This window comes from Netta rufina, assembly GCF_964035555.1.
Source record: "Netta rufina genome assembly, chromosome: 7".
Lineage (NCBI taxonomy): Eukaryota > Metazoa > Chordata > Aves > Anseriformes > Anatidae > Netta > Netta rufina.
In genome coordinates, this window is record NC_140130.1 from 9,509,935 (window position 1) to 9,532,402 (window position 22,468).

At 36.1% G+C, this 22,468-nt stretch overlaps 1 protein-coding gene across 2 annotated transcripts in view; it reads left to right on the forward strand.

The window, feature by feature from the left end:
* BMPR1A (bone morphogenetic protein receptor type 1A) overlaps positions 1-22,468 on the forward strand; it is an 82,007-nt gene that overhangs the window by 53,784 nt on the left and 5,755 nt on the right. For both annotated transcript variants that reach the window (XM_084289781.1, XM_084289782.1), the window contains 10 exons: positions 3,759-3,965; positions 13,149-13,311; positions 15,224-15,326; positions 16,160-16,259; positions 17,591-17,690; positions 18,578-18,722; positions 19,437-19,629; positions 20,022-20,319; positions 21,202-21,377; positions 22,244-22,374. In XM_084289781.1, the coding sequence (XP_084145907.1) occupies positions 3,899-3,965; positions 13,149-13,311; positions 15,224-15,326; positions 16,160-16,259; positions 17,591-17,690; positions 18,578-18,722; positions 19,437-19,629; positions 20,022-20,319; positions 21,202-21,377; positions 22,244-22,374 (1,476 nt within the window). In that variant the 5' untranslated portion in view covers positions 3,759-3,898. The remainder of the gene's footprint in view (positions 1-3,758; positions 3,966-13,148; positions 13,312-15,223; positions 15,327-16,159; positions 16,260-17,590; positions 17,691-18,577; positions 18,723-19,436; positions 19,630-20,021; positions 20,320-21,201; positions 21,378-22,243; positions 22,375-22,468) is intronic.

The following is a 22,468-nucleotide window of genomic DNA, read 5'->3' on the forward strand; positions in this document are numbered from 1 at the left end:
ACAACTAGATTCCCTACTTCTAAAATCATTTCAGACCATACAACAAATCTTGTGCACTTTTGCTTCGTATTTTTGGAGTCATACAGAGCGTAGGGCTAGATGCCCATGCTGGTTCATAAATTCACAGCTGAGTTCCAATTTCAAAAAAAAAAAAAAAGTTATAATAACAAAAGCATTATCGTCAATAAAATATTTCTAAGAAAGATAATAAATTCCACTGTAGACAAATCAGGCTTTACGATTTAGGAATAAATTGCTTTCTGAAAGATTATAGTTGAATACTTCTTCATGGTTATAACAGAAAAAATAGACATTGAGGAGTTTGAAAACAACTAATTGGGTTGTGGTTTTGAAGTTCTTCAGCATTACTGTGTTGGCAGACCGATGTTCCAGCAGTTAATTGGTGCTTTAACACATTTGAAGTGCTCATTTATTTGTGTCATTCTAGACTATTAATACCAGGCAGTTTTGGGAGAAATTCCAGCTATTACTTACCTCAGTGTGCTACAGCATGGCTGCAGACTTTCTGGATTCCCATCAATAAGGAACAACTTTGAAGAGGTGCAGCTGTGGCCCCTTCAGTTCTGTCAAATGGACTTTTTGTTGTTTTGTCTTGTTTTAATTAAAGATATTCTCAGACGAAGGTCATAACAACCACTCTTTGGGGTATGGTGTTTGCTAGAACAACTAGTCTGTTTTAAAACAGTCTGTTTTTTCAATCTGTTGAACTATATAGCTGTATCAGAGTACCAGGTCATGTTAAGAACTAAATATTTTCAGTTTCCTCACCTGAGAAGGAACCGCATAGGCTGTTGAACTAATTCTCATAGCTTAGCTCAGAAGCTGAAATCATAAAAAGGAAGAGCAGCTCAAAAGATGAATAAGAAACACCTCAAATCGTGTATGATAGCTGTGGCAGAGAAGCTTTGTTGGATGTTAGTGTGGTTACTGAAAAAATTGCCTCAGCCTGCCCACATCAGGTTTTTGACATTCATTTGTTGCTATTGAAGTGTGGGCAATAGAACAGGACATGTTCTCGTAGTTTGTGTTGTGGCACTTTATTCTAAATCTGTTGGTTTTTGTTTGGTTTTTAAATTTGTGGCTTAAGTTTCCCTGCCGCACCATAAGACATCGTCACTGCAGCTGTAAGTACAGCAATATTTGTAGCTCCCATCTACCAAGGCCTTAAACCCGCTGCAGGGCTTTCCTGGCTAACAGCAAACCTGATGCTTCAATGTTTGACACTACAGAAAGATAATTCAAGTAACAATGTGAAGTCATATCATGTATGCATTTCAGGGGAACAGAAGGGAATTGCAGTCCTGCTGGGTTTTAGTTTCCTTTTTTTGATGTATTCTTTTACGTGGTGGTAAGCATTCTAAAACTAGAGTATTTAAAAATAGGGAATTAAAATTTGTTCCTGTTGTCATTTTATTACATACACTTTCATGTATATATTTATACGTATTTGTCTTCTGAAAAGTGAAATATTAGTGAAAGGAGGACCCAGGTACAAAATACGGGTTCTAAGCTGAGAGCATTATATCCTACAGGGTTGGACAAAATTTTTTGAAAACTCTTAGAATGTCTTTCAGAAACTAAAATCACCATGAAATTGGAAGTGAATTGCCTTAAAATGGTCTTTTTTTTCAATTTTTTCCTGATGCTATGGTAGCGTACTGTGTTGTGCAGTATGTAAACTTTTCTGAAAGTTTCAAACACTCCTCCTCTTGAAATGTGAAAGACAGTGAGAATAGGTGGCACTTATAGAAATTTGCATGAAGAAGTGCAGAAATGATTTTTAAATGCACTTTAATCAGATTATTAGAGGGTTTTTTCCTTGATGGACTGCTACAGTGGTGTTGTAAATTAAACCTTTGCTTAACTATGTACAAGGTGTTGGCCGCTCATATCATCTATGTGTTTTATTGAGGATTGAAGTTCATCACAACTGAAACAGGAACTGCAGTAATAATATATAGTTTTATGTCGGTGTCCTGACATTTTTGTAATTAGAAGGATGTCCCCTTCAGCTGTCGGAATCGGTTATATTTCTTTTGATTGTGAAATGCTAAAGAGAGAATAGTTTTGTTACCACATTGCTTTCATTTTTGCCTGGAGAGGAAGTTTATTTTGCAGCTAGGAGTGTTCGAGGATGTTTGCAAGGCGTCTTGTTGTACATACGGCCTGACCATAGGACAACCTGCCTTCCCTCATGGCAAACACCACTGCCGTGGTCGCGTCCAGGCGCAGCACGGCAGCTCGGAGGCGGCCTGTCCGAAGCGGACCCCGCGGCTTCCAGCGCCCAAGCGCTTTGTTGCTTCATTAGGGAGAAGTCAGAGATGTGTGAAAAGTAGGGCACGGGTCGGAGGCTGCATGCCCCTTCCCTGCCGCAATTGAAGTGACAGACACCTCCCGGCTCTGCCGCTAATTTCCCTCCATGGCAAATGCCTCTGAAGCACTAATTAAAATTAAAAGTTCTCGGGTCTCACCAGCAGACAGATTGAGTTATTTATGGTGGAAGCGGCCACCAGCAGTAATTGCAGCACATCCTTGCACAAATGCAAGTGTTTGCATTCATGAGCAGCGCCAGGCTGACAGGGGTCAGGGGGTCAGGCCCACTGAAACAAGAGGCCGGAGAGAGGCAGAATCAGGGTTCTCCTCCTCTTCCTCCTCCTGCAAAACCGCTTTCGTTTCTCTTAACTGTTTAGGTGTGTGAGCTGCTCTGTAGTCTTTTGAGGCTTAATTACGCTTCCTTTGTTAATCACTGTAAAAAGTTTATTAAGCAGAACATGACCACGAATATGCACTGAATTGATGAGTAGTATTTGACCACTGTGGTCCAAAGAAGTAATTTTTTTTCAATTTGACTGTCTTATCTGTGTGCTTGTCCGCAGAATGAGAACAACTCCGTTTAATTTCAGAGCAAATTATGTGCACACATGATAGTGTAATATTTTGGGAATTGGGGTTATATACATGAAACTGGAAAGATACCAGGACTTTGAATTGCAGTTAACATTATTAACAAATTTTTGTTGATGCTGTGGATTGGACCAACTTTGTCTTCTCCAGCAAACACTATATAACATGCTAGTTTCCAAGAAGAGGGATTAGAATACAATTGATACTAAATAAAATTTATTCTTTATTGTTCGATGTTAAATGTTACTCGGTTTGTTTGTTTTTTGTCTTCTGAAATAGTACAAAATCTTTAAAGTAATATTGTAAGTAAATTACTTAACTAAGTATTTTAGTACAAATTTGGTTTTCATCCAGCTGAGAGGCTGGGTTTTTGTTGCTATGATCTTTGCAAGCATTTTTCAGCTGGAAGCAAAATGTGTTGTTCTTTTAGAAAATAACCCTGCTGAATTCTTCCTTATGAAAAATAATGAATATGAACTTTAATTCATGTAAAGGAAACAGGTTTTAAACATTAACTTTTGCACATTAATCTATTAAATGTTACCTATGTTAGCTGTATAAAAGTCTAAAATACATGGCTGTACCTAATGAGTTAACAAATCTAACAATTTCGATCTGAATATTAAAAAAAATGCTGTGAATCTGGTTATTACCAAGCATATTTCAGGGTAAAAACAACTAATGTTTTCAATTATTAATCTTAATAAATATATGCCTTTTTAATTATTTGAGCAACCTAGTTATGCTCAATGCAGTGAAGTATCGTGAGTTTTTTTACCTATTTTCAGAAATGCAAGTAATGATTTAACATTTTGCTTTACTGTGTCTTTCAGGAAACAGACTTCGAAAAATCGCAAAATCATCTTTGCAGTCAAGCACCAAATCTGGTAGTAGGCTTCACCGAACAGACTAAGCTCAACGTTTGTCAAGCAGAAGGGCCACTGCCTTGCACAGGAAGGATTAGAAGTGAACAATGACTCGACTAAGAGTTTGTGAGCGATTGCTTGGAGCCTACCTGCTTATCATTTTACATGTTCAAGGTAAATATCTGCTAGCTGCAATAAGTATATTTCTATAACTGAAGAATATGTGTATTCCAGTGGCTTTTTTGTTGTTGTTGTTTTGTGTTTTTTTTTTGTTTGTTTGGTTGGTTGTTTTAGAAATGAACTGTTTAAACACGAGGACCATTTTTTTCCAGTCAGGTGGCTTATCTGCCTGACATACCATGCAGAAGCTTGACAAAAAAAAGCAGCGTTATAGTATGGCGGTCATATGTTGTTGTAGGGTAGATCATGGAGTAAGTCTAGTTTAGCAAATGCTTGAGTAGTTACCAAAAATACGTAGTACTCTCTGGAGCAACTTACGTGAGCATCAGATCTGCAGAAATTCTGTGGTGCAGAATTCCTTCTGAATTGCAATTTCCTGTAACTGTCTGACCCTTTTATACTTGACCCACTGAAGAAATTGCAGCATGGAATTCTCTATGCCTTCTAACATTCCCAGCACCTTGGATGGTGTGGCATTAAGTAATCTAAATGAATTGCTTGTCCTTATTAATTGGATGAAGTGGGACTACATAGTGGTCATAAGAGCCTGGTTTTAGTGAGTCTGTTGATCACTGCTTATCAAAAAAAAAAAAAATCTGGACTTACAGTTGTCATTAGGTCTCCTGGTCCTTTCTCAAACTGGGTTAAATTAAAATGTATTTGGAGTAGACAGACCAAAGTAGCTGTCACCTTGTTCTGACTCTATATGGAATTGAAGCTTAAGTATAAAGGCTATAAGTAGTTCTGTGTGGAGAAAAAAGTAAACTGCCTGTACTGTACTGTTCTGATGGGTGCAAAGAGAATACCACTAGTGGTTGTTAGGATAGTGTCAGTGAATCCATTTTATTAACCTGTATCTGGGAATTGCCGCAGCTGCTAACCTAGGTGAGGAGAAGCACTTTCACAGATTACCAGACTTTATCAAGCAGTAAATATAAACGATATTTCAAATTAACAATGGAAATCTCTTATTCTACCCATGTTGAGCCTAGCTTTTGGCGGGGGTGCAGTTGGACTAGACTGACATGAAAGATTCTTACCTGGAATTGACTGAGAGAGCTGGTCAGCTATACAAAGAATAAATGATGAGCACTTCTGTGCAAGGCCGATTATCTGTCAGCTTGTTCTGGTATCATCCCACCCACATTCACAGCTAAATTTCTGTGGAACACAAGTCCTCTCTCTGGATCTGTGCAGAATTGCAGTTTGTTAAAGGTATTTAAAGCTGCATTTCTTTTTGGCTGTGTTTGCACACATTTCAAGATTGGGGAAGAGCATGGGTATTGATTTGAAGCTTTGTGATTGTAGCAAAGATTTCAAGGTTGAAGGCAGCAGTACAAATAAACATGAATCTGAGTCTTGGCTACATTAAGTTGGGAGAGGGAAATCCTCAATACTGGTCCCTCATCCCGTTGTGAACGTGCAATCTTTAGTTAGCAAGAAATAGCTCAGTCTATTTAGACAGAAATAGCATAGTTTAAGTATAGTTGAAAATAGGATTTACAGATATTCAGAGATAGCTCTGTGGTAATTTTAGTGGTAACCAGAACAAATCACAATAAATGAAATTTGGGTGAGAAATTGAGGGGTGGGAGCAAACGCACAGTGAATGTGAACAAGCATAGAACAGGCTGCCTGAGAACTTGTCACACGTGTCCTTAGAGCTGTCCAGAACTTGATTGGAATGACTGAGCAACCTGGTCTAACTTCCAGGATGGTCCTTCTTTGACCGGGGGTGTGGTACCAGGTGCCTTCTGGAGGTCTCTTCCACGCTAGGTTGTTTTCAGACTTAGCAATTTGCAATAGAGCTTGTTTCATCAGTCACTTTTGCTACTTCTTGCAGGAGATACCAGCTTCTCCCAATGAAGAAGTTGGAAATCTGTTTTGTGCTTTATACTGAAATTGTTACCCGTTAGCATAGTCAATACTCGGTATTTTACTCCAGGTGGGAGAAACTGAAGGAGCAAAATTGTTTCTCTCTTATCTCTGAAATAGAAGTAAGATAAATATGTAGGTCTTACAGTGACTTACAATTAAACTAGATTAATTCTTCATTTTAACAATGCTTCAATGTGTACCTTCTAATGTATATTACAATAATAAATTTCACTAAATAAAGTTGAAATACACTGGGAAACATAAATAAAATTTCAGCTTCTAAAGAATGAATTACTCTTAAGAATATCCCTGACTTTCAAATCAATACTGAGCAAGTTCTGAAAGCCCTGGGAAAGTTGAGCTAGCTGAAATGTTGTTTCTTTGATGCAACTTGCCTAAGGGCTTGTCTTCAAACACATGAAATATGTTTGGTTCCTAGGGGTGGCAAGAAAAAGTCGTCTCTCCGCTTTTTGTTGCATTCTTGGAGGAGTTGTGTTTGGGGGTGTGTGTGAAAGTTGATAGTTATCAAGTATTTGAAATTTTCATAGGAAAGGAAATCTAATGTGAAAAGAACAGTGTCGACAGGGAAGATATTTGCAAGATGTTGCAAAAATGCATCAGTGTACATATAGAAACCAGCGGAGGTGGAGAACACACAATAGGAGGAATCAAAGAGAATCTGTGTAACTTATAGAAAGAGGAGAGAAGAAGGGAGACAAGGAAACATTGAGCACATGTGCTTTCAGGGAGTGGTACCAAGGTTTGCTCGCTCAGTTGTGTTGGAGGCTGCTTCAGAACTGTGGGAGCTTCAGGGCTTACTGAGACCTGAGAGGATAGATAACAAATGTCTGTATACGTGCAAGTATATGTACACACATTCCTTAATAGGTAACTTCTAAAAAACAAGTGGTTGCATGTGTTGATTGATGTGAAAATATTCTTCCAACAAGAGCAGAAGGCAGGCAAATCCATGAAATTACTGGGGAGCAGCTGCTGCTTGGCTGTTGGTACTAAGGAGCAGGGGAACACAGCGGTCACCTTTTGGACAGGATCCTCTTTTCAGTTTATGGGACACTGCCCTGGTTTCTGTCAATAGAGAAATGAACAAAAATGAATCTGGATGGCAGATAACTAAGTTGAGTAACAGCTGTTAAAAAACAAAATGCAAAAAACCATTGTTGTATTTCCTTTCTCATTGTGGAAGGCCTTTGCAATATCTTCAGGCTTGTGATTTGTTCTGCACTCACTACTGCTTTACATAGTCACCCACCTACCTCTGCTCATCTAAGGCTAGAGCTCGTCAGCTTCAATAGCAATTAAGTACTGTGGTAAATACGCTTTTGTCTTACCACTAGTGCAGGTTTTCAGTTCAGAGAACCAGATATACTTCAGAGCAGCATTCTTTGTTTTTACAGTGCACTGATGAGCAGAGCTAATCAATATGTGTAATGGAGTGGTCAAGTAGCTTCAAATATAATTAAACGTGTTTTATGTTTTGCACTTTGATACAGTATCCTGACAGTACGAGGTAATATTACATATGTAGATCATCATGTTGTTGTGTGTCCTTCAGACATGCTGCAGGAGACCAGTATTTTAATCCTTTTAAATGAGTTACAAAGAAGTATTAATCGCATTCAATATGCATGAAGAAGTTTACTAGAAGTTAAATTTTCAAGTAGTATTAATATTAAATATTAAAAGACTTGTTAAAGTTGGTGTTGTCCATTCATGAGCTGAAAATAAATCTGTTGAGGCTTGTTTCAGTATTGTACCTCCTTTTAGGTAAAGATTTGATACAAAAAATCAGTTAACTTTTATGCACTTCTTGAATTTCGGGTGGAATAGTTTGTGTTTAAGTTCAGTAATTAATCTGGAATAAAAAATCTAAAATCTGCGAAAGGTATTTAGAGTGTTCAGAAGCTGATATTTTGTTGAAAAGTATTGTACTTCAGTTTACCAATGGTTTCCCCAATTAATGGCCACATCTATCTTTAAAGCATTGACAACAAACTTTTTAAATTATTATAAATGAAAACTTGTCAATTATTGTTAAATATTTGGCTTATTAAGTTACTTTAATGAATTACCAAGAGATTATATATTTCTATATTGTAATCTGAATGATAGTTTTGAGTAACTTTATTCTTTAAAAATACATTTAATGTAAATTAAAATGCAGTATATATATTTTTTAAAGTAAATTATAAAGAAAATCTTGTTTATGTCTCTTGCATTTAAAGCACAAGAGCAGCAAACATTCTTCAGAAATGACATTTCAGGGAAGTAAGACCAGAGGCCAGGGTTTGCTGGGCTACCTCTCAGTAATGACCACCACGGTGTAACTCCTGGGGTAGCTGGAGGGTGGCAGTGAAAGGTTTTAAACAAGTAGGCTGGGAACTTGATGGAACTTCTGGTCCTTTTTTTTTTTTTTTTTTTTTTTTTTTTCTCTAGGAACCAGTTCTGCTAGATGGAGCTACCTCTAACGTGCCTGGTCTTTAGAGATCATAGGCTTGATATATTTAAAAGAAAAAAAAAAAAAAAGCACTATGTGAACAATTAGGGTAAAAATGCCAGAAGCAGAGCTAATAGAAGTACTGAAGATGTTTCCTTTGTACCCATAAACCTCATTTTTGTGTTGTTTTTCTTTACTAGTGTTTTTAATGGAAAGCACTGATATTTTCTTCAAGCTGTATCAGTTATACTAAGGTTTAATTCATATAGCAGTACATGTTAAATCATTGTGAAAGTTTGTTATAGGCAGAAAGGTGACAAGTCCTTGTTGTAGTAGATGATTTGCAGCATCTGCATTGTGAAGCAAGGAAGAAGTAATTTAAACTGCCACATAAAAAAAGTTCCAATTATTTCTTTTTTATAAGCCAGGCCTTCCTAACATAAAAAAGGTTTAGATTAGTGGAGTTCTTCAAGGATAAATGCCATTTAAGGATAATTTATTTTGCAATCAAAATGTTTTTATATATGTCTATATTAATTTTGTTAAACAAATCAGGGGAAAACTTATGAATTCAGAAAGCTGTTGAAGAACTTGACTGCTATAGGCTACTGGTTTTAGCCTTACAACTTTATTTGTGGAGATAGAGGTGATATAGTTGAATAAGAAGTTATAGGCATAATTTTGGCTTTCGTATTTCTACCTTCCACTTTTTGTCCTCTGTGTTTCTTAACTGTTTTTTGTGTTAAACCTTGTCTTAGATCAGAAGACTTGGTCAAATGACATATGCAACCTGGCATTGAATAGCAGCTCAGTTCACAGTGGCTAATAGCAATTCACTGTCTTGTTCAATACCTTTTTAGGATTATCCATATTCATATTAGTGGTTGAAGATTTGAAATACATTTCCAGCCTAGTGTGGTTTTTCGTATATACTGTATTTTCTTAACATATGCTTGCAGTCTAATGTTGTTCTAAGATTGGAATAAGAAGTTTTTTGGATAATTGATGTTTTTGATCAACGGCTGAGTATGATACATTGGTAGGTTTTATTTAAAAACAAACTGGTTTTATTTAAAGAAGTTTAGTGGAAGTTTAGTGCTGAAGTCATTTTAACATCTTCCTGTCTGCAGCAGTTGCTCACATTTTTCTTCTAGAAATCTGTTAGAAGCAATGCAGTGCATGTGAGACACTGTCGTGATGGTCTGGAGCAAGTGACACTGAAGTTCCATCAGCTTCTCTTTCTCTGGCACTGTGGTTGCACAAAAAGATAATGCTCCAACTCACACTGATATTTGAGTGTTGTAAGTTTTAGCAATGGGATAAAACATCTACTGTATGGGAATTCCTATTTTAAAAGATAAATGATGGAAGTATTCTCAAGGGTGGACAAACAGGCTGAAATTGGTCCTCAATCGTGATCAAGTTCTCCAACGCATGACTGTTCATGTAATACTAATGTATATCGCTTAGCTCCACCAGGCTTTTGCAATTTATGGGCAAAGGGTAGGAAATAATGCAGAAAGGAGCTTTGCTATGTCTGAAGTCTCTGGTTACGTAGTAGAAAAGAAGCCATTAACTATATTGTCAAGGCGCTTCACAAGACCTCTAAAATGTAATTGTCTATCTCTGTCTTCTGCTACCCAGAGGAAGATAAAGTAGAGTGAATGTTTGACAGGCAGAGCTTTAACGTGTGGCAATAACAAGAGTGCTGGCACAACACTGCCACATGATTCCTGAAGCAAAATGTTATTTATTATATCCTTCATTCACACTTGCTTGTTTACTCAGTATCTATTAGCCAGGAAAAAAAGGCAATGAAACACCTTTGTGCCCCCATTTGGGTCGTGGTCTGCCCCTTTCACGTTTCAGTTGAATGGGAGCCAAATTATTATCCCTATTCATCTCCTCAGACCTACCATCTTGAAGATGGGCACTAATCACACTTGAAATGCTGAGGTTGAATTGTAGTATCACAGTGAAGGATATAGTGGGGAGCAAAAACTAGCTGTGAGCTATTAACTTTCTTGTGAAGTAATCCCAAACAGACTATTTTCCTTGCTCTTCCTTCCCTTGATACTCAGTGAATTGTCTTTTCTGTTTAATAGGAGTTCTCTTTGTCCTCTTAGAAAGTAAAAATGCAAGAGGGATGTGGTGTTTTTTTTTTTTTGCTTTGTACAATTCAAATACAGCCTGCAAGACGAAAGCAGGCTACCATGGAATATTGTTTCTCTTTCCCATTCAAACATAATGAAGTTGTATTTTTGCTTTGAATAGAAATCTTTGCCTTATAGACTGTACAAAATACAAATATATGAAAATACTGTTATCTAGCATGGATTTCTTGGGGTATCGATTTTTCATAAAACTTGCAATGCAAGTCATCTTATAGAATTAAGAGGAAAAATTAATTTCATCTAAACATGTACTGTTAAAGGGTGGTATATATGTAGTCATGCTGCAGTGTTAGTTTAAGAATAATATTGCTTGAAAAATGCCAGGCTGGTCATAAAATAAAAATGTTAGATGGTACCTTTGCACTGGCAGTGAATAATAAAAGTTGTGCTTTACAGATTTTTCTGTCACCAATCCTGGAGAATGATTTAGGCTATGTTAGCCTGGATCTATTGCAAACTGCAGTTCAGTATTTTATTCTTTCTCCCCTGAGCTAGGAGAAGCCATGCATTAAGGGTTCCTTGATAGTTTCTTCTAACAAATTGAGAAAATGCATTTCATGTTCAGGTTAGGAAGATGAATGAGCGACTTTGAGATGTAGATCATAAAGTATGCGGGCCTTTAACATCTGGAATGTCCCTGAAGTTAAAGTGTTGGTTTTTTTTTGTTTGTTTGTTTGTTTTTTACAATATTAACTATTTAGTTCCTAAATCAAGGAAAGATACTTTAGTAGTTCAACAGAATTAGAAGGCAAGATAATATTTGTACATAGGCAGTGGCTTTTCCTTTAAGTAAATATTAAGTGGAATTACCTGTTCTCTGAGCAAGTAAGGAGCTCTTAAATGTGAAAACAATGTTGTATAATGTCTGCAGCACAGTATTAAAATGAGCTTTTCAGTTTTTGCTGGGAAGAAAACTAGGCAGACATTGGAGAAGTTGCCATTTCATACACGAAAATTTTCTTTTTATTAAATTGGAAATACCTATCTCATGGATAAACTTGATGTGAAGTTAACAAGAAGGTCCAGTGTGAAAAACAACTTGCGCATATTAGAGATATTTAACTCGGATAATGCTGAAATACTGTTTGAAAACTACATTTCAAATAAAACATGGCTTACTGGTTTGAGCGTTTAGGTAAATTAGGATGTACTCTTAATTATATCTGAAGGAGACACAATGTACTTTCAGGGAAATGGCTGAATCAGGACGGTGCACTGGGTGTGCTGTATTAGAAAATTAGAAAAAAGAAAAATGATCAAATTTCACAAATATTAAATTGCACATTTGGCTGCATGACAGAGCAGATGTTAGAACAGACTCATGCAGAATGTGATAGCTGTACAAGTTTTTCATCTTTTCTGCAAGTCTTCCAGACAAGGTGCAGCATTAGGGTAATGTTTTTATTACAGCTAGTGTTCAGTGGGTTTGACAAGAAGATGCAAAAATCTGTTAAAAGAGACCATGAATGTCCTCCAAAATACCTTCTATTCTTAGATAAATTGAAAGTTGTCATTGGAGCAAATCTTTTTGAGAGGTATTGAGGTACCTGTACTTGCTGAATTAATAACTGAATTCTTGAAAGCTTCCACAGTCCCAAGTGGCTGTTCTTTCCTCTTGCATGCTACGCATCCCACAGAGACTGACTATAAATTTTGTCAGTGCAGGTGACAGGCTGTTCCACTACTCTTCTGACTTTATTTGGCTCACACTTTGGGGACTTCCGAGTACTGAGAATACTGTTAGGAAATGAATAGAAAGAGGTTTTCTGTCAGTGACGTTATGTGCGATAAAACTGGAAGAAATGGGTGAAGATAATCTCATCTCTCATAGTGGTCACAAAGCATCTTCTGAAGGAGGCAGTTAATGTTCCTTTTTTTTTTTTTTTTCTGGATGTTCTTGCCTCAGAAGAAGACAGATGGTATTTTTCTTATGAATGCCTACATTCAGAAAAGCACTTCAGTAATATGAACTAGAATATATGATGCTCAAATCTACTAATGTTGAGAAATTGAAGGCTACGTGGAACATTATTTAGCCCTATTTTTATTCTCTGAAAGCTCATTTGTGTGGATGTTCATGTCATTTACTGAAATTTAATTTGCAAACAAGATTTACTTCAGCTCTGTTTTGAAGTACTAATGCATACAGAGATCAAAAAACCCAAGAGATTTTGGAGTTATTACTACTCTTCTGTGAGACTGTGAATCCATAAAAAATGACTTCAGTTCAGAGAATTACAAAATTGCATATTAAGTATGTTCGGTCATGCATAAAATTAGACTGTTGTGGTTAACCAGTGGCCAGCATTTTGGTTTTCTGAGCAGAGGAACGAGAAGGGCTTTCTTCAGAAAATTGGTACCAGTCTTGTATCACTACTTTTTTGCCCCGTCTCAAAAAAAGGAAAAATATCCTTTCTGTTTATATTGATTATGGCTGGAAGATCTACTACTAACATAGAAAATATGATCTAGATAGTTCTAGAGTAACGTTATTAACGTGAATTTCTACTGTAATCTCAGGGAAGTTCTGATATCTTGCATAATTACTTGATAATAAAATTATTCTTTTGTGGTGGTGTTTTTTTTCCTCTGAAGTTCCAAAGCAATTATCAGAGATGCAGAAATGAATTTAAAAAAAAATTAAAATATTTCTATTTTTTAAATGTCCAGGACAAAATCTAGACAGCATGCTGCATGGCACAGGAATGAAGACAAATCCTGACCAGAAGAAACAAGCAAATGGGGTAACACTTGCTCCAGAAGACACCTTACCGTTTCTTAAGTGCTACTGCTCAGGACATTGTCCAGATGATGCTATTAATAACACGTGCATGTAAGTACTGAATACAGGAGAGAATGAGCTCTTGGAAGAGGCTTTTTGCTCATGAGAGCATGAAGTATCTCTGGTGTGCTGACTTAGGTTCTCTTGGGTGGTTTGATTGTACTTGATCAGAAACTGACTAGTTCTGTGGAAAGCTGAGAGTTAAAATCTGCAATCATCTGTATGTAAACAATAACTGGATCTTAGCATCATTTGCAACCAGCCATTTTGCCCCCAGCAGCTGCTTTGAAGGACTAAGGTTTTAGTGACCCATATGTAGCATTTTGTAACTGGGTGAGCATTAAATGACCCAAATCTACACCTTCTGATACAACCACATGCTTGTTTATATTTCTAATGTATCTTCACATAGAATTCAGAATATAATACTATTTTTTTACATAGCCGTTTGCTGAGAATTGTTCTTGTTATGTGTATGTTATTTGTAGAGGTGAGTGAGGGAAAGGCAGGGAGGGAGTCTCTGAACATAGGATATCTGGGTAGCTTTTAACTTGGATAGGCATAGGTATCTTATGAATCTTTTGTATCTGTCTCCGTAAGATGTTTTTACTTTTATGTCCTGAAATGTCCTTTTTTCCCTTTCATTTTTTCTTCATTCACCATGTTCCATTTTTAAGGCCCCTCTCTTTTCTTCCTTAATTAACCCAAAGGTATGTAATAGAAAGCGTATCTCTTTCTGATGTCGCTTCTAATCGCTTTCTAACTCTACTTGAAACCACATTAACTATCTAAAACTGTCGTTTGGCATATAGTTTTTGTGGAACCTAAGGAGCTGGAACAAACACTGACAACATGTTTTGAAATGCAAATACAGGCAGTATTTTCCAAACGTAACTCTACACCTAGAAAATTGTCAGGTATTACCCAGTATTTTGTCTTAAAATTTCCTTTCGATATTTATTTTTTGCTTTTTATCGCCCTCTAGTGTGTAAAGTTGGGGTAGCCATTATTTTTTTTTGCCTCAGAAGTGGCTAATGGCAATATGAATGATTATTCTGAAATAAAGCTGTTAAAGAATTAGTAATGCATATGCAGTGAACGTATGCAGGGTACTTTATGGAATTACATTTCTCAAATCAGAGTGTCTTTAATTAAACAATCTTTTTGGGAAACAAAAGTATTTGGGGTTTTGTTTTCTTTAATGTCTGTGGTGAGGTAGTGAATGAATTTTGACCTTATAAAATCTTAAATTTATAAGTGTGGAAAGCACGGGCTTTGGGAATTGCTTTGGTATTACTTAAAAATATCATTGAGGTTTTCATATACTGTTGAAATCAAAAATGTGCCTTTTTTTTGTTAATAAATTTTATTCATGGCTGTCAGCTTCAGAAAATGACTGTGGGTGTTCTGTTCAGAGTTGTTTGTTGTTTGCTTTCTAGTGTTGTTTGTTTTGTTTTGTTTTTTAATGTAGGTTGTTGCACCTTTTAAATAAAGATAACCAATTTTCACATACTGGGACTTTCTTTTCCATCATTGCAGCTTATCGTTATCATTGCAGCTTCAAGAACAGACTCAAGGGAAATGTTGGGCTTCTTCATTTGTTTTATCCTATGTCATCGTAAATCAATAAGCCGATTTGGTCCCATCTCCACTCACGCACCCACCTCAGTTGTTTCTGAACTAACTCTTTGTGTGGTTGGTTACCAGCAATCTGGAAGTGATGGGGGTAGGGAGGGAGGGTAGTAAAGGCAGAAACTTGGTAGAAAACATCCCTGCAATGTTTGATTTGAAAATAAGGGTTGGAGTGTGTGTTTGATCTCAAACTGTATGGCAACCACTGTGTTACAAAACGTTTTTTTAGATACCACAGTTTCAGTATTTTTAATAAGTTCATAGTAATTTCTAATGCTGCATGTAAAACACCAAACAGAATTGTAAAGCACAGTTGATCTGTTTATTCCAGAACTAATGGGCATTGCTTTGCTATTGTTGAGGAAGATGAACATGGGGAACCAACGCTTGCTTCTGGTTGCATGAAGTATGAAGGTTCAGACTTCCAGTGCAAGGTAAATGGGTAAAATGGGACATCATTAAGATCCAAGATCTCCTTGAAGATAATGTAGGGAAACTGCATAAGCAACAATCTCCATAGCTTGACTGCCAGCATAGAGTTTTGCATTTTGCTCTTTGCTATTGAGGAGAATATGACTGGAGTGAATAGTCATGGGTGAGCAGTGATAGAAAGGGCTCTTGATGGTGCTTGAGCAAAGATTGGAGTAGAATCCTGGCTTGATGGAGTTCTCTGGAAACATTTGCAAGTCACTGACAAAATGAAGAGAGGACAACAACCTTTTATTTCTGTCAGCTGTTGAAGAGACAACTTCACAATAAATCTAACTGATCCAAGGAGCTTAAGTTTTGATTTGTGATTCATCGATTGTTTTAATTAGTAATCTTTTATATATTGTTTTTGAAGATGTTTTCGAAGCAAACAGTGCTGCTGTGATGAATGCAAGATAAAAACTTGTAAAAGAGTTGTTTTTTGTATGTTAAAAGCAGTATTTATGTAATGTACAATTAACTGCTTTTAGCCAACCTTAAAAATTCTGCAGTGTATGAATTAGCCAGTTAAACCACAAGTGTCTTTTTGTGCACTAACATGAAAAATAAAAAAAATGCAAACACAGAACTTATGCACCCAAAAAGGTTGGATGGTGCGTGTCTGCCAGTGTGAAGACACCACACACCATATATTAAATGGTGAGGTGGAACCTTTTTTTTTTTTTTGAAATAGAATGACCTAAACCTTTGTATCTGATGTTATATCTGTAGCATCTCCAGTGTCTGTCCTAGTCGATCACTTCAGAATCTGAATGTTTATTCAATTCTCCTTCAACAGGATTCACCAAAAGCACAGTTACGTCGGACAATTGAGTGCTGTAGGACCGACTTCTGCAATCAGGATTTACAACCAACTTTACCACCACTTGATAGCACAGGTAAACAGCTCCTAAGCATTCATACTGCTGCTTATGCTATTTAGGTTGTCTTCCTGATCAACAGATTGAAAATAAGGAGAAAATGTAATGTAATTACATGTATTGTAGTAATGTTTTTTCCTTACTAAGTCATTTTGATGTGAAGCTCAGAACTATGCTGCATACTCTTTCTCAGTTTTCTGCCACTTGAAATGAGGTTTTCCTCCACAGTCGCTTACAGTACGTTTACTCCATTCACTCATTCACTCTTGATCTGCATGTGATCTTCTGATCTGTTTATTTACACTGATGAATTTCTTCTGAGCCTTCTCTGAGCTGAGCTGAACGGTCCCAGCTCTCTCAGCCTTTCCTTTAGGAGAGGTGCTCCAGTCCCCTTCAACATCTTCATGACACTGTGCTGGACTGTCTCCAGTATGTCCATGTCTCTCTTGTGGTGGGGAGCCTGAAACCAGGCACAGTGCTCGAGGTATGACCAGTGCTGGACAGAGGGCAAGAGTCACCTCCCTTGACCTGCTGGCAGTGCTCTGCCTAATGCAGCCTATGATACAGTGCCTTTTTTGTGGCAAAGGCACATAGCAAGCTAATGTATGTTTATGAAGTTTGGAGTAATTCATCACTCACTGTTTTCTAAGCTCTTTGTGGTTTGTTTTTTTTTGTTTCTGTGTTCGTTTTCTTTCATTACCTTATAACAATCAGTGACAGTGATACAGCCATTCTTTGTGGCTTTTGTGATCTGTTTTCCCAAAGAAAATTTTGCAGTCACTATAACAACTTAATGAATCATGATTTACTCTTAAAATACTTGGTCAGTATATGGACTGTGATTCCTGTGTTGAAAAAATGAATAAATTAATGAGACAAGTGGATAGATGAACCTCATGTTCTTGAGGTAGATTTGTCATCTCCCTTTTTTTATGTCACACAACTGCTTTTAATAACATTTAAAAGTCTGGGGAAGCAGATGAATTTTAGAGAATCTGGAACGCTGTGAAATTTGCAATATATGAATTCTGTAATATCTCATGTGTGAGCTGGGACACCAGATTCTACTTAACTGTTCTTCCGTTTAAATGAATTCCTGTTATATATTGTTATCTCTAATAAGCGTTTCCATTGGGATGACAGTATGGATTCCTAGAACATGTCTAATAGCAAATGAGTAGTTCTTAGAGACTAGCAAGCTCTACTTAATAATTTGCCAGTATAAATGTCTTGAACGTTGGCAGTTAAGAGTTTACATAGGGGGCCCTAGGTGCATGTTTTAGATAAGCTATGTTTACACCACATGTTTAATTGATAGACTGCATTGGAAACTTCTTTTTTTTCAACAGATGGACTCTTTGATGGCAGCATTCGTTGGATGGCAGTGTTGATTTCTATGGCAGTCTGCATAATTGTCATGATCATCTTATTTAGCTGTTTTTGTTACAAGTAAGGAAAGCTCTTCCTTTATTAGTGACATTTTTCATTTCCTAAGTGATTGTAAACAAAATAGGTTGGAGGTAAAACCATTGCAATTAAATTTCACGTCTATGTGGATACAAGTTAGCATTTTTAGGTTAAAATTAAACATTCAGAGCATAGAATTTAGATGAATATGATCCTTTACACTAGATAACAAGGTCATTGCAGTTTTCTAAGCTATGTATAACTTTACTGTAGTATCTACAGCATCCACTTTAACAGGAGTATGTCAAATAATATTTGTATATTTGGATCTTTTCCAGTGATTTATCAAAATCACTTTTGATACCAAAACTTGATCTACTTCTGAGATTTACCTGTATATTCTGATTTTGCAAACGTTAAACAGCAAGGATGTATTTTCTAACTTCTGCTGTGTTTATAAGATTGACTGCCTGCTCTGTATGGTATCTATGGTAGTTCATACAGGTGCAGTTCAATAGACTGTGCCTGCTTCTGTCTGCTCCACCCCTTTGCTGGAGCTTAGCATTATTCCGGCAGCTTCAGCAGCAACGTCCATGTGTCAGCCTCGTTTGCTGTGGTTCAAGGTTCAGTCCTTTCATGTAATCCAAAACCAGTGGCGGGTTACATTAGTAACACTGGCTGTGAGCTGCTTGTTAAAAATGCTGCTTTTATACATGACTCACAATAAATTGATGTGCTCTCCATGAATTGCAACAATTTTTTTAATATTAAAAAGAACCTCTCTAGCTCATTTTTGGATAAAATTGTACAGCAAAATCTGCTTTGCTTAAGAAAAGTTGTACATTTGAATGGGGAAAAAAACTATTTAATATACTGCATACTTCGAGTGTTTTGGAGCTCAACTGTACTTCTACCATTAATATTTGCAGGCATTATTGTAAGTCAATGGCAAAGAGGCACTGTTATAATCGTGACCTGGAACAAGATGAAGCATTTATTCCAGCTGGGGAGTCATTAAAAGACCTTATTGACCAGTCACAGAGTTCTGGCAGTGGATCAGGACTACCGTTGCTGGTAAATTATAAACTAAGATTTTCTTCACTGAATTTCTCTCCATTAAATAAAAAGTTTGGGTTTGTACCTAGTGCCTAGAGTAAAGCAGTTCATCCTTTAATTATTTTTAATATTCAATTACTGTGGAACATACAGTACAAACTGAATAAGTATGGGAACCTGTCTTCACTTAGTCAACTAAAGCAAAGTACAAAATTAGATTATTTGTGGGATCTCTCGACATCAGCAAAGCACAAAGAAAAATTAGAGCCTTAAAAACATTAAGATGTAAATGTATTGAATGGTTAACACAAGTATGCAATTCAGGGAACTCAAAAGATTTTTTTTTTAATTTTTACCTTTTCATAAAATATACATGCTTTTTATTGGTTTGTGGTTGTTCGTATTTTCTGATTCAGTGTCATGTTTAATACTTCTATGAAGATTTAGCAAGTGACATGGATGATAAATTTGTAATCTAGAAATAGAATGCAAGAGAATGCATCTTATTTAAATAGGAAATTGAATTCATATCTTCATAGTTTGTTAGACAATTCTTCCCTAGATACAGTAATTTTGGAATGAGATTATTGGAAAATAGTACAGAACAAATTTTCCAGCAGAATCAAAATTCAAAGCAATTGGGGCTTGACAGGCAGCTTGCCCGTATCTGTTTGTTTAGCTGCTTGATATTCTTCTTCTCCCTGCCACTTCCGTTCCTTTTTTTTTTTGTAGGTTCAGCGCACCATTGCCAAACAAATCCAGATGGTGAGGCAAGTTGGAAAAGGACGATACGGTGAGGTGTGGATGGGCAAATGGAGGGGTGAAAAAGTTGCAGTCAAAGTCTTTTTCACCACAGAAGAAGCCAGTTGGTTCCGAGAAACAGAGATTTACCAAACTGTTCTAATGCGTCATGAAAACATCCTTGGTAAGGAAGCAGTGTGTTGTTTGTTTGGCAGGCTGGTGTTAGGGTGAAGGAGGAAGAGCTTTTAATGAATGGGATGAGGAGCATATGGCTTCTGCTATGGAATAATCAGTAAAATGTTATAGAAATAGTGAAAATATAGAAATAATAACCAGTAATATGTTATAGAAATAATAGATTCTTGCTGCTCTTGGTTGGAAACATGCGTCTGCTATCTCTGTGCTGCTGACCTCGTTTAGGTGAAATCTTAACTCTTTGTGTCACTAGTTTTCATAAGGGGAATGGGTACCTTTTGGTACAGTCCTAGACAATATATTTTTAAGAATTCTTACCAAATCTGTTGAATAAAGAACTCACATGCAAATAAATTGTAACCTTATTTATATATTTGATAGGTTTTATAGCTGCAGATATTAAAGGAACCGGATCCTGGACACAGCTTTACTTGATTACAGATTATCATGAAAATGGATCACTCTATGATTTTCTGAAATGCACTACACTAGATAACAGGGCTCTCCTCAAACTGGCATATTCTGCTGCGTGCGGTCTGTGCCATCTACACACAGAAATATATGGGACACAAGGCAAGCCTGCTATTGCACACAGGGACCTAAAGAGTAAAAACATCTTGATAAAGAAAAATGGAACCTGCTGTATTGCTGACTTGGGTCTTGCAGTCAAGTTTAACAGGTAAATAGGCAAATCCTGTATAAATGGGAAAAAAATTATTTTATACATTATTTTTAATACACCAGATATCCAGTTTAAAATTGAGACTGAGTCATTTGGTTTCATGCTTTCAGGGTTTTGTTGTTGTTTTGAGATTAAAATGCAGTTAATCTCTTGAATGCTGGTAAGCATCAAGATGAAAATAGGTTGTTAAGAAGAGAACAATGAAAAAACCCTCTCCTTGTGGAAAGGAGTAGTTTTGTAGAGGAAAGGAAGAGAAGACTAATTTATGCGTTACTCAAAACTTACCTTTTATAGTAATTGCTATGTAGTTTCACTATAAATTATCTCATAGAAAATGTGAACAGTATAAAAGGAGTTGAAATTGATGAAATTAATGGTGAAAATGGTGAAAGTAATATGGTAATAGTACTCTTGATTATATATATATATATAATTGATTATATATATATAATCTCAATATATATATATATAATCTTGATTATATATATATAATCTCAAGAAAGACAGAAATGTCTCTTTCTACACTAGTGTCTGAAAGAAAGAATAAGCATTTGCAAGTAATTTTCGTCTAAGTTGCTGCCAAATACGTGTATCTTTATAGTGGTTTTTAATTCTTTTTTTTTTTTTTTTTTAACATATTGCAAAGCAGGATGTGAGCTGCCATCTTCCATACTCATGATTATTTTCATGTATAATCTTCTTCAGGGGGGTACAATATATTGTAATTGTAGCATTGAGAGGGAAATGCCAAAAAACAAACAAACAAACAAAAAAACTTCTAAATGGGAACTTTACATTGTAGTGATTGCATTATATAGGATTTCATACCACATCTTGTAGCATTCCACAATTCACTAACTTCTTCTCATTTTCACGCAGTGACACAAATGAAGTTGATGTTCCCTTGAATACTAGAGTGGGAACAAAACGTTACATGGCTCCAGAGGTCCTAGATGAAAGTCTGAATAAAAACCATTTTCAACCATATATCATGGCTGACATCTACAGTTTTGGGCTAATCATTTGGGAAATGGCTCGGCGTTGTGTCACAGGAGGTAAACTTCTAAATATTATATATAAAATCTACAAGGCCTTTGTCTTGCTTTAACAATACTCCTCCAGGAAATAATGTAACAAGCCTGCTATCAAAAGGCTTGTCTTATTTTGAAGCAGTCAAAACAACCTATAGCTTTTTCATATAGCTATATAATTTCATATATAATTTCATATAGCTTTTCATATAGCTATATAATTTCATATATAATTTCATATAGCTTTTCATATAGCTATATAATTTCATATATAATTTCATATAGCTTGAAAAGCAGTGAACTAAACCTTTCTGATTGTTAGTTAAGCAGGTCAGGGTTTTTTTCCTTACTCAAATACCAAAATACCTGGTCTTGAAGAAGTAGTGGGATGTAGTTGTATTTCAACTACTGTGCTGTCAATGCAAATTCTAAAATGTAATTGTTGGGATATTTTGCTATAATTTATTGTGCTTCTGTTCTAATTCAGTGTTCTACACATTTTTGTGACTCATCCTTGCTTTTCTCTTTACTGTTCCTTTGTGGTCCTCTGGCTTGTATTCTGTTCTTCCATCTTACACTTTCTCCCTTTTTCTTTATAGCATAAGAGTGGGTTAGAAGATGCCAAATTCTACGTTATGTGTAAAAAGTCAAAGGAACTGCAAGGGATTAAATTTAAACTCGCTTTTCATAGTTGCTGGAGCTTTTCTGTTAAATGATTGTTATAATGATGTTTTTGAGTTTTTATTACAGTATAACAGCGTGTTGCATTTGATTTGGCACAAAATTGTTATTTTTGCTCCTGCTTAAGGAAATTTGGTAGAAACGTTCTTTTTAAATTATTTTATTACTTTTTTCTTAAATGATGCTTGTTCTTTCACAATCATCTCCAGGTATTGTTGAAGAGTATCAGTTGCCATACTATGACATGGTGCCAAACGACCCATCCTATGAGGACATGAGAGAAGTGGTGTGTGTCAAACGTCTACGCCCAGTAGTATCTAACAGATGGAATAGTGATGAAGTGAGTATGCTGAAAGGAAGAATGAGTTCAGTTTGTTTATTACTACAGAAGGGTATTTTAGTTTAGAAATGTTAGTGTTGTAAATCACATTCAG